The 15,000-nt window shown below is 39.9% G+C and overlaps 1 protein-coding gene across 6 annotated transcripts in view; it reads right to left on the reverse strand.

The window, feature by feature from the left end:
• pak5 (p21 protein (Cdc42/Rac)-activated kinase 5) overlaps positions 1-15,000 on the reverse strand; it is a 36,287-nt gene that overhangs the window by 15,417 nt on the left and 5,870 nt on the right. For 2 of the 6 annotated variants that reach the window (XM_073811363.1, XM_073811364.1), the window contains exons 2-4: positions 11,307-11,530; positions 10,826-10,870; positions 1,065-1,883 (exon numbers count right to left, since the gene is read on the reverse strand). In XM_073811363.1, the coding sequence (XP_073667464.1) occupies positions 1,065-1,883; positions 10,826-10,870; positions 11,307-11,510 (1,068 nt within the window). In that variant the 5' untranslated portion in view covers positions 11,511-11,530. The other 4 variants (XM_073811366.1, XM_073811367.1, XM_073811365.1 and 1 more) reach the window with 4 other exon arrangements.

A 15,000-nucleotide genomic window follows, 5' to 3' on the forward strand; every position in this document is an offset into this window, starting at 1 on the left:
TTCACGGGTGAGTAGATTAAGAACTGACATGAGATCTATCACACAGAGTCCTAGCGGAGATAAAACACCCCTTACACGCCCTGTGGCTGATGGCACAGAGACCAATCATAAAAGAAAGGAAATTTCATATTTAGACCATTGGAAAAATGAAAGTAAGCAAGAATCTTACTGTAACCTAAACAAAAAAAAATCCAATCTGTCAGTAGAGACACAAAACGGAGACGAATCAAAATGATCTGTAGAGTCTGACCCGCAAATACATCAGACACAAACAAACATGACACCTAAAAGAAGAGGAAATCTGTGTGTCATCAATACAAAGAGAAGAAAACATCATCACACCTACAGGATCTCCTGCTCTTCATAATGTCATGTTCAATGTTAGTTTATATATATATATTACGGTTTATTCAGCACCTCATTGTTTGCTGTTACTGTGATATTGTGTGTTTATAGTTATTTCTCATGTTATGTATAATGCTTTACAGTAGCAACACTGTAACTGAACTCAATCATGCCAATAATACTTTACATTGAGAAAGCGAGAGACGCAAAGAGAGCTGCAGGAGTAAAGACTGAAATTCAAACACAAAACATAGCAATAAATATATTTCTATGCAATATTGTGACTGTACTTTTGTGAAAAACAAGCCTTAATAACAAAAAATCAAGCTAAGAAAATCTAACAACAAAATAATGCGTCATCGCAAGAGATACGCAGACTCACTGAAGGCTCGGCTTTCTGCAGCAGAGATAACCATTAAACGCTTTAAAGGGACAGTTCACCTGAAAATACAATTCTGTCATCATTTTCTCATCCTCGTGTTCTTCTAAACCTGTATGAACACAAAAGAAGATATTGATAAATGATGGTAAGCACACAGCTGATTGCTAACTTTAACCCTAACCCTAACCCTGTGTGCTTACCATCATTTATCAAAATATCTTCTTTTGTGCTCATCAGAAAAAATACATTCATACAGGTTTAGAACAACATGAGGATGAGAAGTAAGAGACATTACACAGTAGTGTTGTTGTAAAAATAAAACTCTCGTATGCTTTACCTTGCCAATGATGAGCGAGGAAGCGTTTTCTGAAAGTCTCGGGTACGTATAGGAGCCGTACGGCCCCTGCACTGCAGTCTTAAACACGCCCATCCCGTACGGCAGGCTGGGCTCCTGCAGGCCCGAACCCGACCTGGAACGCTGGCGAATGGCCGGCCGGGGACTCGTCTGACTGACGTATGAAGACTTTGGCCTCTTGTCATAATCGTCCCGGAGACCCGCTCCGTATCCCCAGTCTCCATCGGGGTAGTTCGCCTGGTCACTGCGGACAGAGCCCCGGGAGGGCGTTCCGAGCGCCTGTTCCCTGTAATCCTGACTGGATCCGCCCAGAGAGGCTCGATAGTATTCCCTTCTGCCACCCGTAGTCATCTCGTCCGTGGACAACCGCATTTTGCTCTCCAGGTAGGCGTGGTAGTCCGGAGGCATCTTGGCGTAGTCTGAAGATTTCTGTGGCATGGCGTCGGGGTAAAACGGACTCCGGATGGGATGACCGTTCTGTTTGAGAGAGAAACGGTAGTGCCGTCCGACCGGCCACTCCCCATCTTGGAAGTTTTTGTCGCGGTAGGGGTCTGGCGAAAAGTCCTTGCTGCCGTCCAGGTCGCAGGAGTAACGGCCGTAACGATGAACGAAGCCGTTCTCCTCCGGGCCGCCGGCGTTGACCCCCGAAGCCAATAGCGGTTTGTCGGTGCCGGCTTGGTGAGCCCCAGGTGGACTTTCTTTTCTAAGAGAGTTGGAGCGAGTCACAGAGATGTTGTCGAACTCTTCCAGCAGGCCGTTGATGGAGGCGTCCTTGGGTGGCCTGCTGCCGCGGACAATTGTCTACAAGAGCGAGAGATGAAAGTAGGCAAACATCATACGGTACACATGCGTCATCTATTTCAACATCATTTATATTAACTCAAGGCTGTAGCCACCATGAGGCTCTTCCCAATAGCACAGTAAACACACAAAGCTCCGAAACACAACTAGAAAGTGTCACTGAGACTCACTTAAACATTCATTCAACCTTGTGAACAAAGAAAGAGGAAAGTTCCTAAAAATATATAAATTTTTTGTGATCTTAAAAATAGTTTAATAAAGGCGTTTGCCCTAACCGTTGAAGTATTTCTGTAGACTAAAATATATTTGTGCCAACTGGCAACATACTAGTTTCTTTTGATAGTAAACTACAATTAACATTTTTTTTTAAATGTTAAATTGTAAACTAAAGTTTTTTAGTTTTAATATTGAGGAGAAAAGCAGTCCAGAATAGATGTAAAGTCATACAGTCTAGTTGAAATCATCTTAGGGTTCAACCTAAAGAAGCTGCTTGATAAAAAAAAATAGTCGTTATTTATCTTGGATGGGTTTAGTTAACATAATTCTTAAAGTTTTACCTGTTATTTCATTGTTTGGATGAGATTACTTTTCAAATACTATTAGAGATTTAGTCAATTTTTTACTAAGATTTTACTTAGATCCAAAGATCATTTTTCCATTGACCTTGATTGATTCATTCAATCAAATCACATGAAAGGTTCAACAATATAAACAAAGGAAATGAAGTCCATTAAGGACCAGATTGATAAAATCTCATTATGAGCATCTCTTCAGAAACAGAAGCACTATTGAGTGCCATCGTAACCGTAAGCGTGTTGATGCAGTCTGAGCTTTACTTCAACACTAATAAATCTCACAGACAGGTCCATCACAGCGGAGCTACAAGCAGTCTAATCCATCTCCTTAATACTGGTGTCAAGATCCTCTACGCTTCTGAGGTCATTCATTGACCATCTGAAGAGATTTAGCATTGTGATCGGATCTACAGCCATAAAGGTTTTATTTATTACAAACAATGTAGAAACACATTCTAGAATGTAAACAATTGCATTTAATGAGAGGGAATAGTTTGATAAATTTGCTGAAATTAAATATTTAGAAAATAAAACAAAGATGTTGTGAGATAAAAGCAGCTACACTCATAAAAATTAAAGCTGCTTTATGATGCAATAGAAGAACAGAACCATCTTTGGCTGAATGGCTTCATAAAGAACATTAAACATTTAACCAAGAACATCTGACAAAGAACCTTAAACAGCTGACAAAGAACCTAAAACAGCTAACGAAGAACCTTAAACAGCCGACGGAGAACCATAAACATCTGACGAAAACCCTAAACATCTGACGAAGAACCTTATACATCTCACAAAGAACCTTATACATCTCACGAAGAACCTTAAACATCTGACAAAAACCCTAAACATCTGACAAAGACCCTTATACATCCCACTAAGAACCTTAAACATCTGACAAAAACCCTAAACATCTGACAAAGAACCTCATACATCTGACGAAGAACCTTAAACAGCTGACGAAGAACCTTATACATCTGATGAAAAACCTTAAACAGCTGACGAAGAACCTTATACATCCGACGAAAACCCTAAACATCTGGCGAAGAACCTTAAACATCTGGCGAAGAAACTTAAACAGCTGACGAAGAACCTTAAACATCTGGCAGGAACCTTAAACATCTGGCGAAGAACCTTAAACAGCTGACGAAGAACCTTAAACATCTGGCGAAGAACCTTAAACATCTGGCGAAAAACCTTATACATCCGACGAAAACCCTAAACATCTGACGAAAACCCTAAACATCTGGCGAAGAACCTTAAACATCTGGCGGAGAACCTTAAACAGCTGACAAAGAACCTTATACATCTCACGAAGAACCTTAAACATCTGACAAAAAACCCTAAACATCTGAAGAAGACCCTTATACATCTCACAAAGAACCTCATACATCTGACGAAGAACCTTAAACATCTGGCAAAGAACCTTAAACAGTTGACGAAGAACCTTATACATTTGACGACAACCCTTTACATTTGACAAAGAACCTTAAACAGCTGACAAAGAACCTTAAAAGAATCTTAAACATCTGACGAAGAACCTTAAACATCTGACGAAAACCCTAAACATCTGACAAAAAACCTTAAACAGCTGATGAAGAAACTTAAAAATCTGACAAAGAACCTTAAACATCTGACGAAAAACCTTAAACATCTGATGAAGAACCTTAAGCATCTGAAGAAAACCCTAAACATCTGATGAAGAACATTATACATCTGATGAACAACCTTAAACAGCTGACGAAGAACCTTGAACATCTGACGAAGAACCTTCAACATTTGACAAAAACCCTAAACATCTGACAAAGAACCTTATACATCCGACGAAAACCCTAAACATCTGACGAAAACCCTAAACATCTGGCGAAGAACCTTAAACATCTGGCGAAGAACCTTAAACAGCTGACGAAGAACCTTAAACAGCTGACAAAGAACCTTATACATCTCACGAAGAACCTTATACATCTCACGAAAACCCTAAACATCCGACGAAAACCCTAAACATCTGGCGAAGAACCTTAAACAGCTGACGAAGAACCTTATACATCTCATGAAGAACCTTAAACATCTGACAAAAAACCTTAAACATCTGACGAAGAACATCATACATCTGATGAAGAACCTTAAACATCTGAAGAAGAACCTTAAACATCTGATGAAGAACCTTTCTGTTTGACCAGAAATTCTTTGTAGTGAAAATGTTTCTTCAGATTAAGAAATGTTTCTTTAAAGGAACTTTGACTGAAAGGTGCTTTCAGGAGCCAAAAATGTTTCTTCTATGGCATCACTGTGAAGAACCTTTCAAGCACCTTAACTTTTAAGAGTGAACATAATTCTGTTAAAATGTTTGGGGTAAAGTAAACTTTGGGCCCTGAGTGTGATGCTACCTTAAAAGGTAACATTGTTTGCAGCCAACAGACAGTAAAGCAGCTGACAGGGAACTGAAGAGGTGATGGAGGTTAATTATGTGTCAAACTCTGAATCAAATGAGACCTTAGAAATCTTACACATTCAATTTAAATCAGAAGCACTTTCTCTCTCTCTCCCTGCCTCTCTCTCTCTCTCTCTCTCTCTCCCTGCCTCTCTCTCTCTCTCTCTCTCTCTCTCTCTCTCCCTGCCTCTCTCTCTCTCTCTCTCTCTCTCTCTCTCTCTCTCTCTCTCTCTCTCTCTCTCTCTCTCTCTCTCTCTCTCTCTCTCTCTCTCTCTCCTCCTGCCTCTCTCTCTCTCTCTCTCTCTCTCTCTCTCTCTCTCTCCCTGCCTCTCTCTCTCTCTCTCTCTCTCTCTCTCTCTCTCTCTCTCTCTCTCTGTTAGCATTAGCTGTGTGGTGACAGGTCCTATATTTCAGCTGCGGTCTGTCGTGAGCTGATAAGCTGTAACCGATCGGCGAGTGCGAGTGTCTGGAGGAAAGTGTGGTGAAGGTGCGGTGAGGAGCGTCCTCATCCACAGATAAGCTTGAGTATTACCCTTGAACCTAATGAAGTGTGCAGCGGTGTGGACGTAATTAATGACACTGCCCTCGGCTGCAGTCTCTGTACAGTACTGCGCAGTCGCTCTATTATATCTGCATTGACCTGCACTGATCATACAACTACAACTTCCTGCTCATGGATTCACTGAGCCCAAATACAACTTATTCGTTAGAAACACTAAAAGCATGTTACCCTTTAAGATATTTACATAATATTTGACACTTATATAAATTATTTGAAGCGATTTATGATTTCTAATAAAATTTGACGACACAAGTGAATGTAATTCTACAGTATAATATAGAGTTTTGTAAAAGCTGTTAAATACACATTGTTATGTTAAAGTTTTTTGCAAAAAAAATATTAAGATGAAGTTTGCTGTAAGATTTATGAAGTGTTTCTAAAGTCTCTGTCTCCACCTGCTGGTCAACATCACTTACTACATCTAAGTACTGGAGCTACAGCACTTTAACCTGAAAACATTCACAGTTCACAGTATAACAGCAGGGACAATAACAGGGCTTAAAAATCAGCAGAAGAGAAATAACACAAAAGCTAACTGAACACAAGAGACACACAACAGAAGCTGTTTACACCAGATTAGGGCTGCAAAATTCCAGGAAATTTTAAGGCTGGACATTTCCATGAAAATAAACAGGAATAAACTGGGAATTTGAAAACATTGCAGAGTTGCCTATAAGAGGGAATTTTAATCTAATTTAAAACACAACAAGATTGAATGCAATTTCAGTCAAATTTCTCCCCTCCACATTCATCAGTCACATGCACACAGAACACTGAAGAGCCATGAAGGCCACACCCCATGTACAAAAAATAATCTCCATCTTTGCATGTTTTCACCTAAATTACATAAATGTATTTAAAACATTCCTTGTGCTGTGTGTAAACTAGTCATAGCATTGTAAAGATAATTACACTGAGAAAACATTTAGAGGAGATCATAAAAAAAAACTTGTGTCAAAAAATGACCCCCCCCCTCACACACACACACACACACACACACACAAACACACATCCCCTAAAAATAAAAAAAATCCTCCATATATCCTCCTTAAAGTCGCCATAAAACGGAAGTAGTGATTGTCTTATTTTCCCCTCTGGTGACATTTATTTAAGAGAAACAGCTTCTGAGATGAAATAAAGGTACGACTGGACTTAAATTCTTCCATCAAGAACTGATTAAATCATTTGAAGTTTGGTCATGTTTTTAATTGCTGTGATCTTTCCCAGACCCCGCCCACCTGCCGTAACATATGACCAGAAGTAAAGAGAGATTGTTTTGAGGAGGGGAGGAGATTTAAAATTAAGAAGCCACATGAATAAAAAAAATAATGAAGCTCACAGAAAAGTCTTTGTAAAAAAAAGCAATATTCCAAAACAAATGGCAGGGAGTTCCCCTTTATTTTAAAGGCTTTAGTTTGCAGCACATGGACCTCGGGCGCGGTCATATTGACAGAAGCGAGAGGAGGAGGAGTCAGGAGTGATGATGTTAATGCACGCCGAGGTCAAAGTGCTGCAAATTCAGTGCTCTTCCGCCATACAATATAGTTCTCATTTTTTATCCGCTTAAAAAAACGTTTTATTTTGTGCCACCACTTACTCATGTAAGTACTCATGTAACAGTCTTTAAATAAAGAAAACATGGAAGTGTTTGATGGCTTCTAAATTCATCCCTGTTCGGATCCTAAGGAATGAATGGAGCTAGGCTAAATGCTAACACATTCAAAATGCTTTGTAAAAAGATGAAGTGCACACATTGAATAAAGATAGGGATGTATTAATTCCTCTAAGTTAAGGTAAGAACCATAGACCGTAAAAAATATGGACATAGTGTCCATGACGAAACCATAGGTTTGTGAAGAGCATTTTTTAAGCTTAAAGTATGCGGTGCCTGCCGTCGCCATCTTGGCTGGGTGTCACTCGCAGACAACCGAAAATGGGTAAAGAGGCGGGACGTGAGTGAAGCGGAGGTGGCTGCTGCTGAAACCACGCCCGCCTAGCTCGACTCTACTGACAGCAGTGGCTGTTCACCCGTCACTCAAGTGGCCACACCCTTAATTATGCAGAACTTTAAGGCTTAATATCATTAAATAATATAATATAAATCACCCCATTAAAAATTAGCTATAAAGACCAAAATACCAGGCTGTAAACGGATTATTTTCAGCTGTAAAGTTGGGCATTTTAACATGGAGGTCTAAGGAAATTGACTCTTTTTTGGAGCCTCTAGTGGCCAGTCGATGAATAACAGTTTACATCACTCAGTATTGGGTTCATCAGAGAAATCGGAAAGTTGCCCTCGGTAAGAACATAGTCAAATATTGAAAATAATAACAATCATTTTTTTTGAATAATTCAACAATCTGTTGTCAACTTTTCCTTACATATTTCATCAATTGCTCTGAACTATCAGAGAAAGCTCTTACATAAACATGTACAAAATACACACACAAGTCCCCACAACGTGATAATTACCAGGTACACACACACACACACATTATTGTTCTTATTAGTTTTGTTCAAATCCCTCACTTAATTAAAGGAAAGCAACTTAAAGGGACCATTTAACATGTCCGCCCAAAAAAAAATCAATTCATACTCCACACGCCAAACAGACGGGGGCAGTAAACCTCCAGAAAAGTGAGTTGGTCTATTTTAATTTAGCAGCTGCAAATTCAGCAGCATATATCAAGTTTGATTTACATTAGCAACTAAGTTATCATTAGTCACAAAAAAAAACATTCGGTCTCATTAAAATTGCAATGTTTTCCGCTACGTTTCGTGCGTCCATTTGGTGTTCATTATAATCGAAGACATTTCAAGCTTCTTAGCTTATGTTACATTTTAGCATCAGCTTGGTAGATAACGGGTGAAAACCGGATCGGATCCGTGGGTAGAGCTAACTATTAAACGTTAACAGCTAAGGATGCGCAATAATTTGCATGCGATAGTCATTGCGCTTCTCGTCAGTGAAGCCGGTTTATTGATTAAAAGTGAATCGCCATCAGCTGCTTTCAGATGGAGCCACAGTTACTGCACAAAGCCGTCGTTCATGTACAAGCTGAGCATAGGTTATGGCAATGCCTATTATAAGTGAACTTCTAGCGAAATACTAACAGCATCTTACTTACCAATCGAAAAGAAAAGTTGTCATTTCGGAGTCGAACCTCATTTCTTTCATGTTCATTAGTTGTCTCCAGCGATGAAAAGCAGTGCCAGTAACGTTATTTACTCTGGTTCGGTTACTTTATTTATCAGATTTTATTTGTGATTCCGAGCGCGTTGTTCCCTGCAGCAAATGTTTGTGATAGTGGTAAATGTCTCTTGCTTTAGCCATTCTTCCGCTCTCTTCCCTGAACTGAAATACGTCCGAAACCCCTATTGCAAGGCAGGAAGGCATCAAGGCATGTCCGAATCCATGGCTGTCCGAATTGCATTTCTCTGAGCTGCATTCATAAATCTTAAATCAACAAGTCAGCTGTCTTAGTTTTCGGACGCAACGGTAGGGCTGTACTCCCACTTATTCGTGTATTGCAGTTTGGCTGGCGGTTATGTGCGTGGCCCGCATACCGCCTCCCATGGTCGAAACTGGTATTACAACACCAGTCGGGCTGTAGCTAGTAATTTAGCATGCTAATTCAGACTGATATTTCTGCAGCCCTATACCTTGTCATTTTTTTAATGACATCTTTGCCCTTATTTCTTCTCATTCTTTTGATGCGTGTAACTAATTTTTAAAAATCTTTTACCTCAATTATTACAAATGGCACCTTTAAGTCAGTATCTAAATGACATCATTGTGTGGGAGGGAGGTTTGATGAATTCTGTAATGTTATGAGCTTTGTTGTTGTAAAAAGATGTAAATGATCTGAAGTACACTTTATTAAATCACGTATAATCATTAAAGTTAAAGAAATAATCAAACGAGGCCGCATGTAGAAAGTGAGGTGTACTGTGTATATCAGTAAGACAAAAGTTAAATAAAGCGAGACACGGCAGTCAGATTATTATCAGTGTCTCACAACGACACACCTGCACCTTCGGCCAACGGCAAAGTTTAACTCCGTCCCTCAGGTCCTGCACCTGCTGCTCTGACTTCTGTCTGTCTGTCCATCGCTCACATCGTACGGACGCGTTGGCTTTGTGACGGAGGCCTAACGTCAGGTTTTCATCTTGCTGCATGACGCTTTGCATTGAGCCGCTAGCGCTGCACCTCGGCCCTGAGCCTCTTCTGTTCCCCGACAGTCTCTTCATTTATCTGACATGAATGCATGCAGCTGTCTTTAACATCTCCATGTGTCACCATAAAAGTGTCATGAGACATTATGCATTAACCCTTTAGACACTGCAGCCTCTTTAAAACCACCACAGTCCTGATCAATCCACTGCGACGTTAACAGACGACAGGAACGTTCAAAAGACACGCGCCAAAATTAAAACAACTTCACCTTAATGAGAGAGAGAGAGGAAAGGAAGTTAAACTGCACCCCGACGCACAAGAAAACGCAGGATCCTCGTCCAACCGGTTAACAGATGGTTTGCCATAAGGGAAACATGAACATCATTGGTGCGTCACAGCGGCGGCCAGCCAAGCATTTCTATAAATACACTCGACTAAAGACCCAGTGACTCGCACAGTGACCCCGATGACCTCAAAGACCCCCAAACACAGCCAATAAAAATCATTAACATGCCACAGAGTAAACCGTCATATAAAACCCTTAACAAACAGTAGGAGAGTCTTCAGCCTGTACGTATACTACACTACTGCATGTCTTATTGTATACTCATGATGCATACTGAAAAATAAAGCTAGAAGTTTTATCATGAAATGAATAAAGATCTGGTCCCTTTTTATACAGTGTGTGTATGTGAGGGCCGTAATGTTTTTCACGCTTTAGAGAAGCGCTCTTGATCAGTTAACGGTCATCGGATCAGTCCACGAACGTCTCGGCTCTCGGACAGAATCGACCTCCTGTTTAAGAACAATCACATGTGTAACACTCGTATACGTGTATGAACCCATGCACAATATTAATTCAATATTATGATTCATGCTAACACACTGACCTTTACCCTTTCATGAAATGATCGATCACAGCTTCAATGACACTTTTCATCATTTAGCATTCATAAAGGCTTTATGAATCAGATTAGCTCATGTGCAATGAAACTTTTATCTCTACAAAAATTCTGCATGCATTTGAGTTTGTTAAACATTGTTTAGGGCGTTTCATTCTTTTCGTCTTGGCTCATGCATCGATGATGTCAAAGTTACATCATACAACCACGCCCAGAGGTGTTCGTGGCCGAGCGGTGGAGGGAATCAGACGGGGAAATAGAAAGAAACCAAAGGTCTGAGAAGGAAAAGAGGGCATACTTTTCGCAACGGCGATTCGGCCAACTGGACTTTCTTGGGAGATATCTGTGAAGAGAGCAAGAGAATTAAAATCTGTCCACCCCTCTTCAGAGATATCTCCATTAACACTGCTGATGTCCTAAATCTCTTGCTCATTTACTCATTTGCTCTGTAAGACATCTACATGTAAACACATTGAGAGTTTCACGTTGCTGAGGAGCAGATTGATAATGGTTTCTATTCGAGCACGTTGGCCGCTGCAAAGCGTCGCTCTTGAATCAGAGATGTCCTCTGTAGGAGGATCTTGAGCTCAGTGTTGCTCTACAGTTACATTAAATGAACACTCATCTATCTGCTCGTAACTCCAGCGTTTAAGTAAAGAGTTGAAGAGAAACACTGTTATTATTATAATCATGATGGTATAGGAGTAAATAAACATCACCACACAGATTGAAGGACTAAAGGAGAGAAAGTGAGATGTATGATGGTGATCATCGGGTACCTTCATAGGGGCGAGCTGAATGGGGGTGATGTAGGACGGATCCACCATGGGTTTGGGCCGGTTAGCGGTGTCAGCTAACAGACTCTGCCATTGCTGTGGCAGTCCGGTGAACGTCTGCTTGTGCGGGTCGAAGCCCGTGTGAACGCGGTGCTCAAAGTTGGAGGGGGCCGATATTTCCAGCCTCTTTTTCTTCTTTCCAAACATGTTGGAAAAGCTGGAAAAACCTGTAATGACACAAAGAGAAAGCGATGAAGATGTGAGTGAGTGAGTGAATGAATGAATGGGAGTAAAGATGATTCAAAGCATCAGAGACGATTCTCTAAACGTCTCTTTAATATGTTTTTCATATCATCGTCAACACACTTTATAAGATCCAACTATTTCAATGCAGTAAAATAATAAAATGTCACTTTGAGTAAACTGCACACATTATTCCCCGACTAAAGTCAAAGGAACATGATCTGCACTCTCAATAAAGTAGAAATATGATTATTAAAAACACACTTACATTATCATACAGTTGTGTTATTGTGTAACTACACAAACTCTTATCGCTCTTTCAGATACGTAACATATGACTGAAACAGTGAAATAAGGTGAAAGTGACATGTTGGTCAAAGATGTTAACCCATTCTTGAGGAGACTCAAACCTTCAGCCCAACTCTCTAATCACAACACTACAACTGATCCCATGTAGCGTAAATGAATTTCTTTTATTTTATAGTGAAATCTCATTGTTAGTTTTGATAGCAGTGTTTCTGTCAGGGTCACTTTAAAAAAAGACAAAGATTAATCAATAGCACTAATCTAGCATTATTAGCGGTTAGCTGTAGGGAACTAAACTCCTTACCCATCCCAGCAACTTGACCTCTACAGAGTCTTACATGACAACACATCTGGAGACTTATATTTGAGACCTCATCTCATTTTGTAGAAACTGATACACAAAAAGGATGATAAATAAACCTGAATTTGATCTTAAAGATGATCAATAATGTACTGTACTATATGTGTCCAGAGGAAAACATTACAATCCTGGATTATATCATGAAAGGACCAATAGATAGAGTCAAATATGTGGAGGAGGACGGAGGCGGTGTACTGTATGAACTGTGTGTGTGTGTGTGTGTGTGTGTGTGTGTGTGTGTGTGTGTGTGTGTGTGTGTGTGTGTGTGTGTGTGTGTGTGTGTGTGTGTGTGTGTGTGTGTGTGTGTGTGTGTGTGTGTGTGTGTGTGTGTGTGTGTGTGTGTGTGTGTGTGTTGAGCTGTCAATCATCTCATATCAGCCCTCTGTATTCTATTGGTCAAGTGCAGAGATGGATAAAATGTGGCCCGCTGGTATCTGGCATGTGATGTTTATAATGATATTAATCAGTGTAGGATTTTGTCCAGAAGGACTCATTTTTTGCAATACCATCAATGTCCAAAAGATAAAAACAGGACTGGAAAATGAGCGCACCAGAGCGGCAACAAAATAGAAAAATAAATGAATGATGTTTGAATGAATGTTTTTAAGCAGAATGGACATCAGACATAAGCTGGTATGTGTTATTTGACAAAAAGTATTAACATTTTTAGAGACCAATAAGTGCTTACCTCTGTTTTTAACATCATGTTGCAACCCTGTACCACGAAATTATGTACCTATAGTCACGTAAATTTGAGTGTGTTTTGCATGACACTGACACAGTTTTCTGCCTTTTTTCGTGAACACTGTCACTGTCAGTTACTCAACAGTTTTGTCCTATATTCAAACCATTGACGCTTCGGTTTAGGGTTAGATTTAGTGTTTGCGTTAGGATGTCACTTTAAGTACTGCTATACACCTTTTTTTCATAGTTTATTTTTTATATTGTAACCATTGTCGCCTGGCAGCAGGGTTAGAGTTGGGTTTGGGTAAGGATGTCATTTTATGTAAATCTAATCCTAAACCGAAGCAACAATGGTGAGAAAATAGGACAAAAAAGTTGAGTAAGAAATACGTAACAGTGACACATAAACAGAAATATGTGACAAGTTCACACAAAAAGGCCGAAAACTGCGTCAGTGTCACGCAAAAAAAATTTATGTGACTATAGGTATGTGAAATAATTATCTACCATGCTTATGAAATGATTTGCCATTTTATTTATTTGTTGTAACCATAAATTTACTATGGTCTTACCATGGCATTTTATTTGTAGTAAAAAAGTGGCAATACAAATAGCAATGAATCTGTTAAAAACAGGGTTACTACAGTAATAAACATGGTTACTCTTCTTTATGGTGATGACTGTAAAAATCTTAGTATGCTAAATCTCTTACTCAGACTATAATGTTTTCTTCTTAACTGTATATATAACTCTACATTTACTTTAACCTGATGTTACCCTCGAATAAGATAAGTCTGCCCAGCCCTGGTCAAGTGTCTGTTGTTTTATGGTTAATACCTAAATAATATCCATTTTAACACCTAACAAAGCTAAAAGTTTAAGGAGAAACATGAGATCTAATGAGTCTGGAGGGATCACAGGCCGGCCGGAGGCGGTCAGTAAGGACCCATAAAACTGATGAAAGCCATAACCCAGATAAGAAGTGACATCTTGAAAATAGGATTACAAAGCCTAGAGAAAGCCGTGAGGAACGGCTCGTACAGCGCACGGATGCTGAAAGTTTTTTTGTTTTGATATCACAGAAAGTGAAAACACAGATCATGAAATGTACAAACACACAGAAGCTCAGCGTTTCGATTGGCCGAATCACCCGTCAGTCAACACAAACGCTGCTTCCCGCTCAGAGATCACGGCTATTTTCAGCATCCATTCACAACCACAGAGATTACACAGCATTCCCCACATACAGTACACTCGTGCAATGATCCTACTCTCTAAATAACACTCAACTAACCCTAACCAGATTAAACCCAGCAACTTCTAACTTCTGTTTACAGGCCTCTATACAACTCAAAGTTTCATATCACAAACATGCTACATGACGTTTATGTGTCTCTACCCTGAGTGGGTTTATTATGTTGGCTTGAGAAAGCCAACATACTGTTGTTGCACTTAAACTTATTATTATTATTATTATTATTATTATTATTCTTTTTCTTCTGAGACTAAAATTTCTAACTCTAACTCGTCCTAGAGCTTTCAAGCTACAGCCATCAAACTTTGGACAGACTTTCGGTCTGATCTGACGAGGTGTGCTATATCTTTTCTAACTGATGGGACCTTCCGAATTCCTAAACGGGGCGCTGAAACACCCCAAAATTTCCATTGACTTAACATTGAGACAAACTTTGACGGGTCAAAGCTGCGAGTGAGAAACTTGTAGAAACTTGTGGCTTACCACATTTAAGGAGGCTGACAGGCTGTGTAAGAACATACCTCACAATGGGGTGTAAGCTGTACCCCTGGGGTGTAAGAGGCCCCCAAATTTTCCCATTGACTTATAATGGGGCAGGAAACATGCCCATAAAAGGGAAAAAAAGCGTCCCAGATGGAATATCTTCACTTTAGAGTGTCTTAAAGACATGGGGGTGGGCTCATTTTACTCAAGCATCCAATCAGTCTCTTAGGATCACCCCAGAGCTATTAAGCCACGCCCCTAGCAACAATTTTGGGTACCCTAGCAACATCTCCCATAGACTACAATTATAAAAAGCCCAGATGGATATCTTTGCACCAGAGTGTCATAGAGACATAGGGGTGGGC

Source organism: Paramisgurnus dabryanus, chromosome 12 (genome assembly GCF_030506205.2).
Source record: "Paramisgurnus dabryanus chromosome 12, PD_genome_1.1, whole genome shotgun sequence".
Classification (NCBI taxonomy): domain Eukaryota; kingdom Metazoa; phylum Chordata; class Actinopteri; order Cypriniformes; family Cobitidae; genus Paramisgurnus; species Paramisgurnus dabryanus.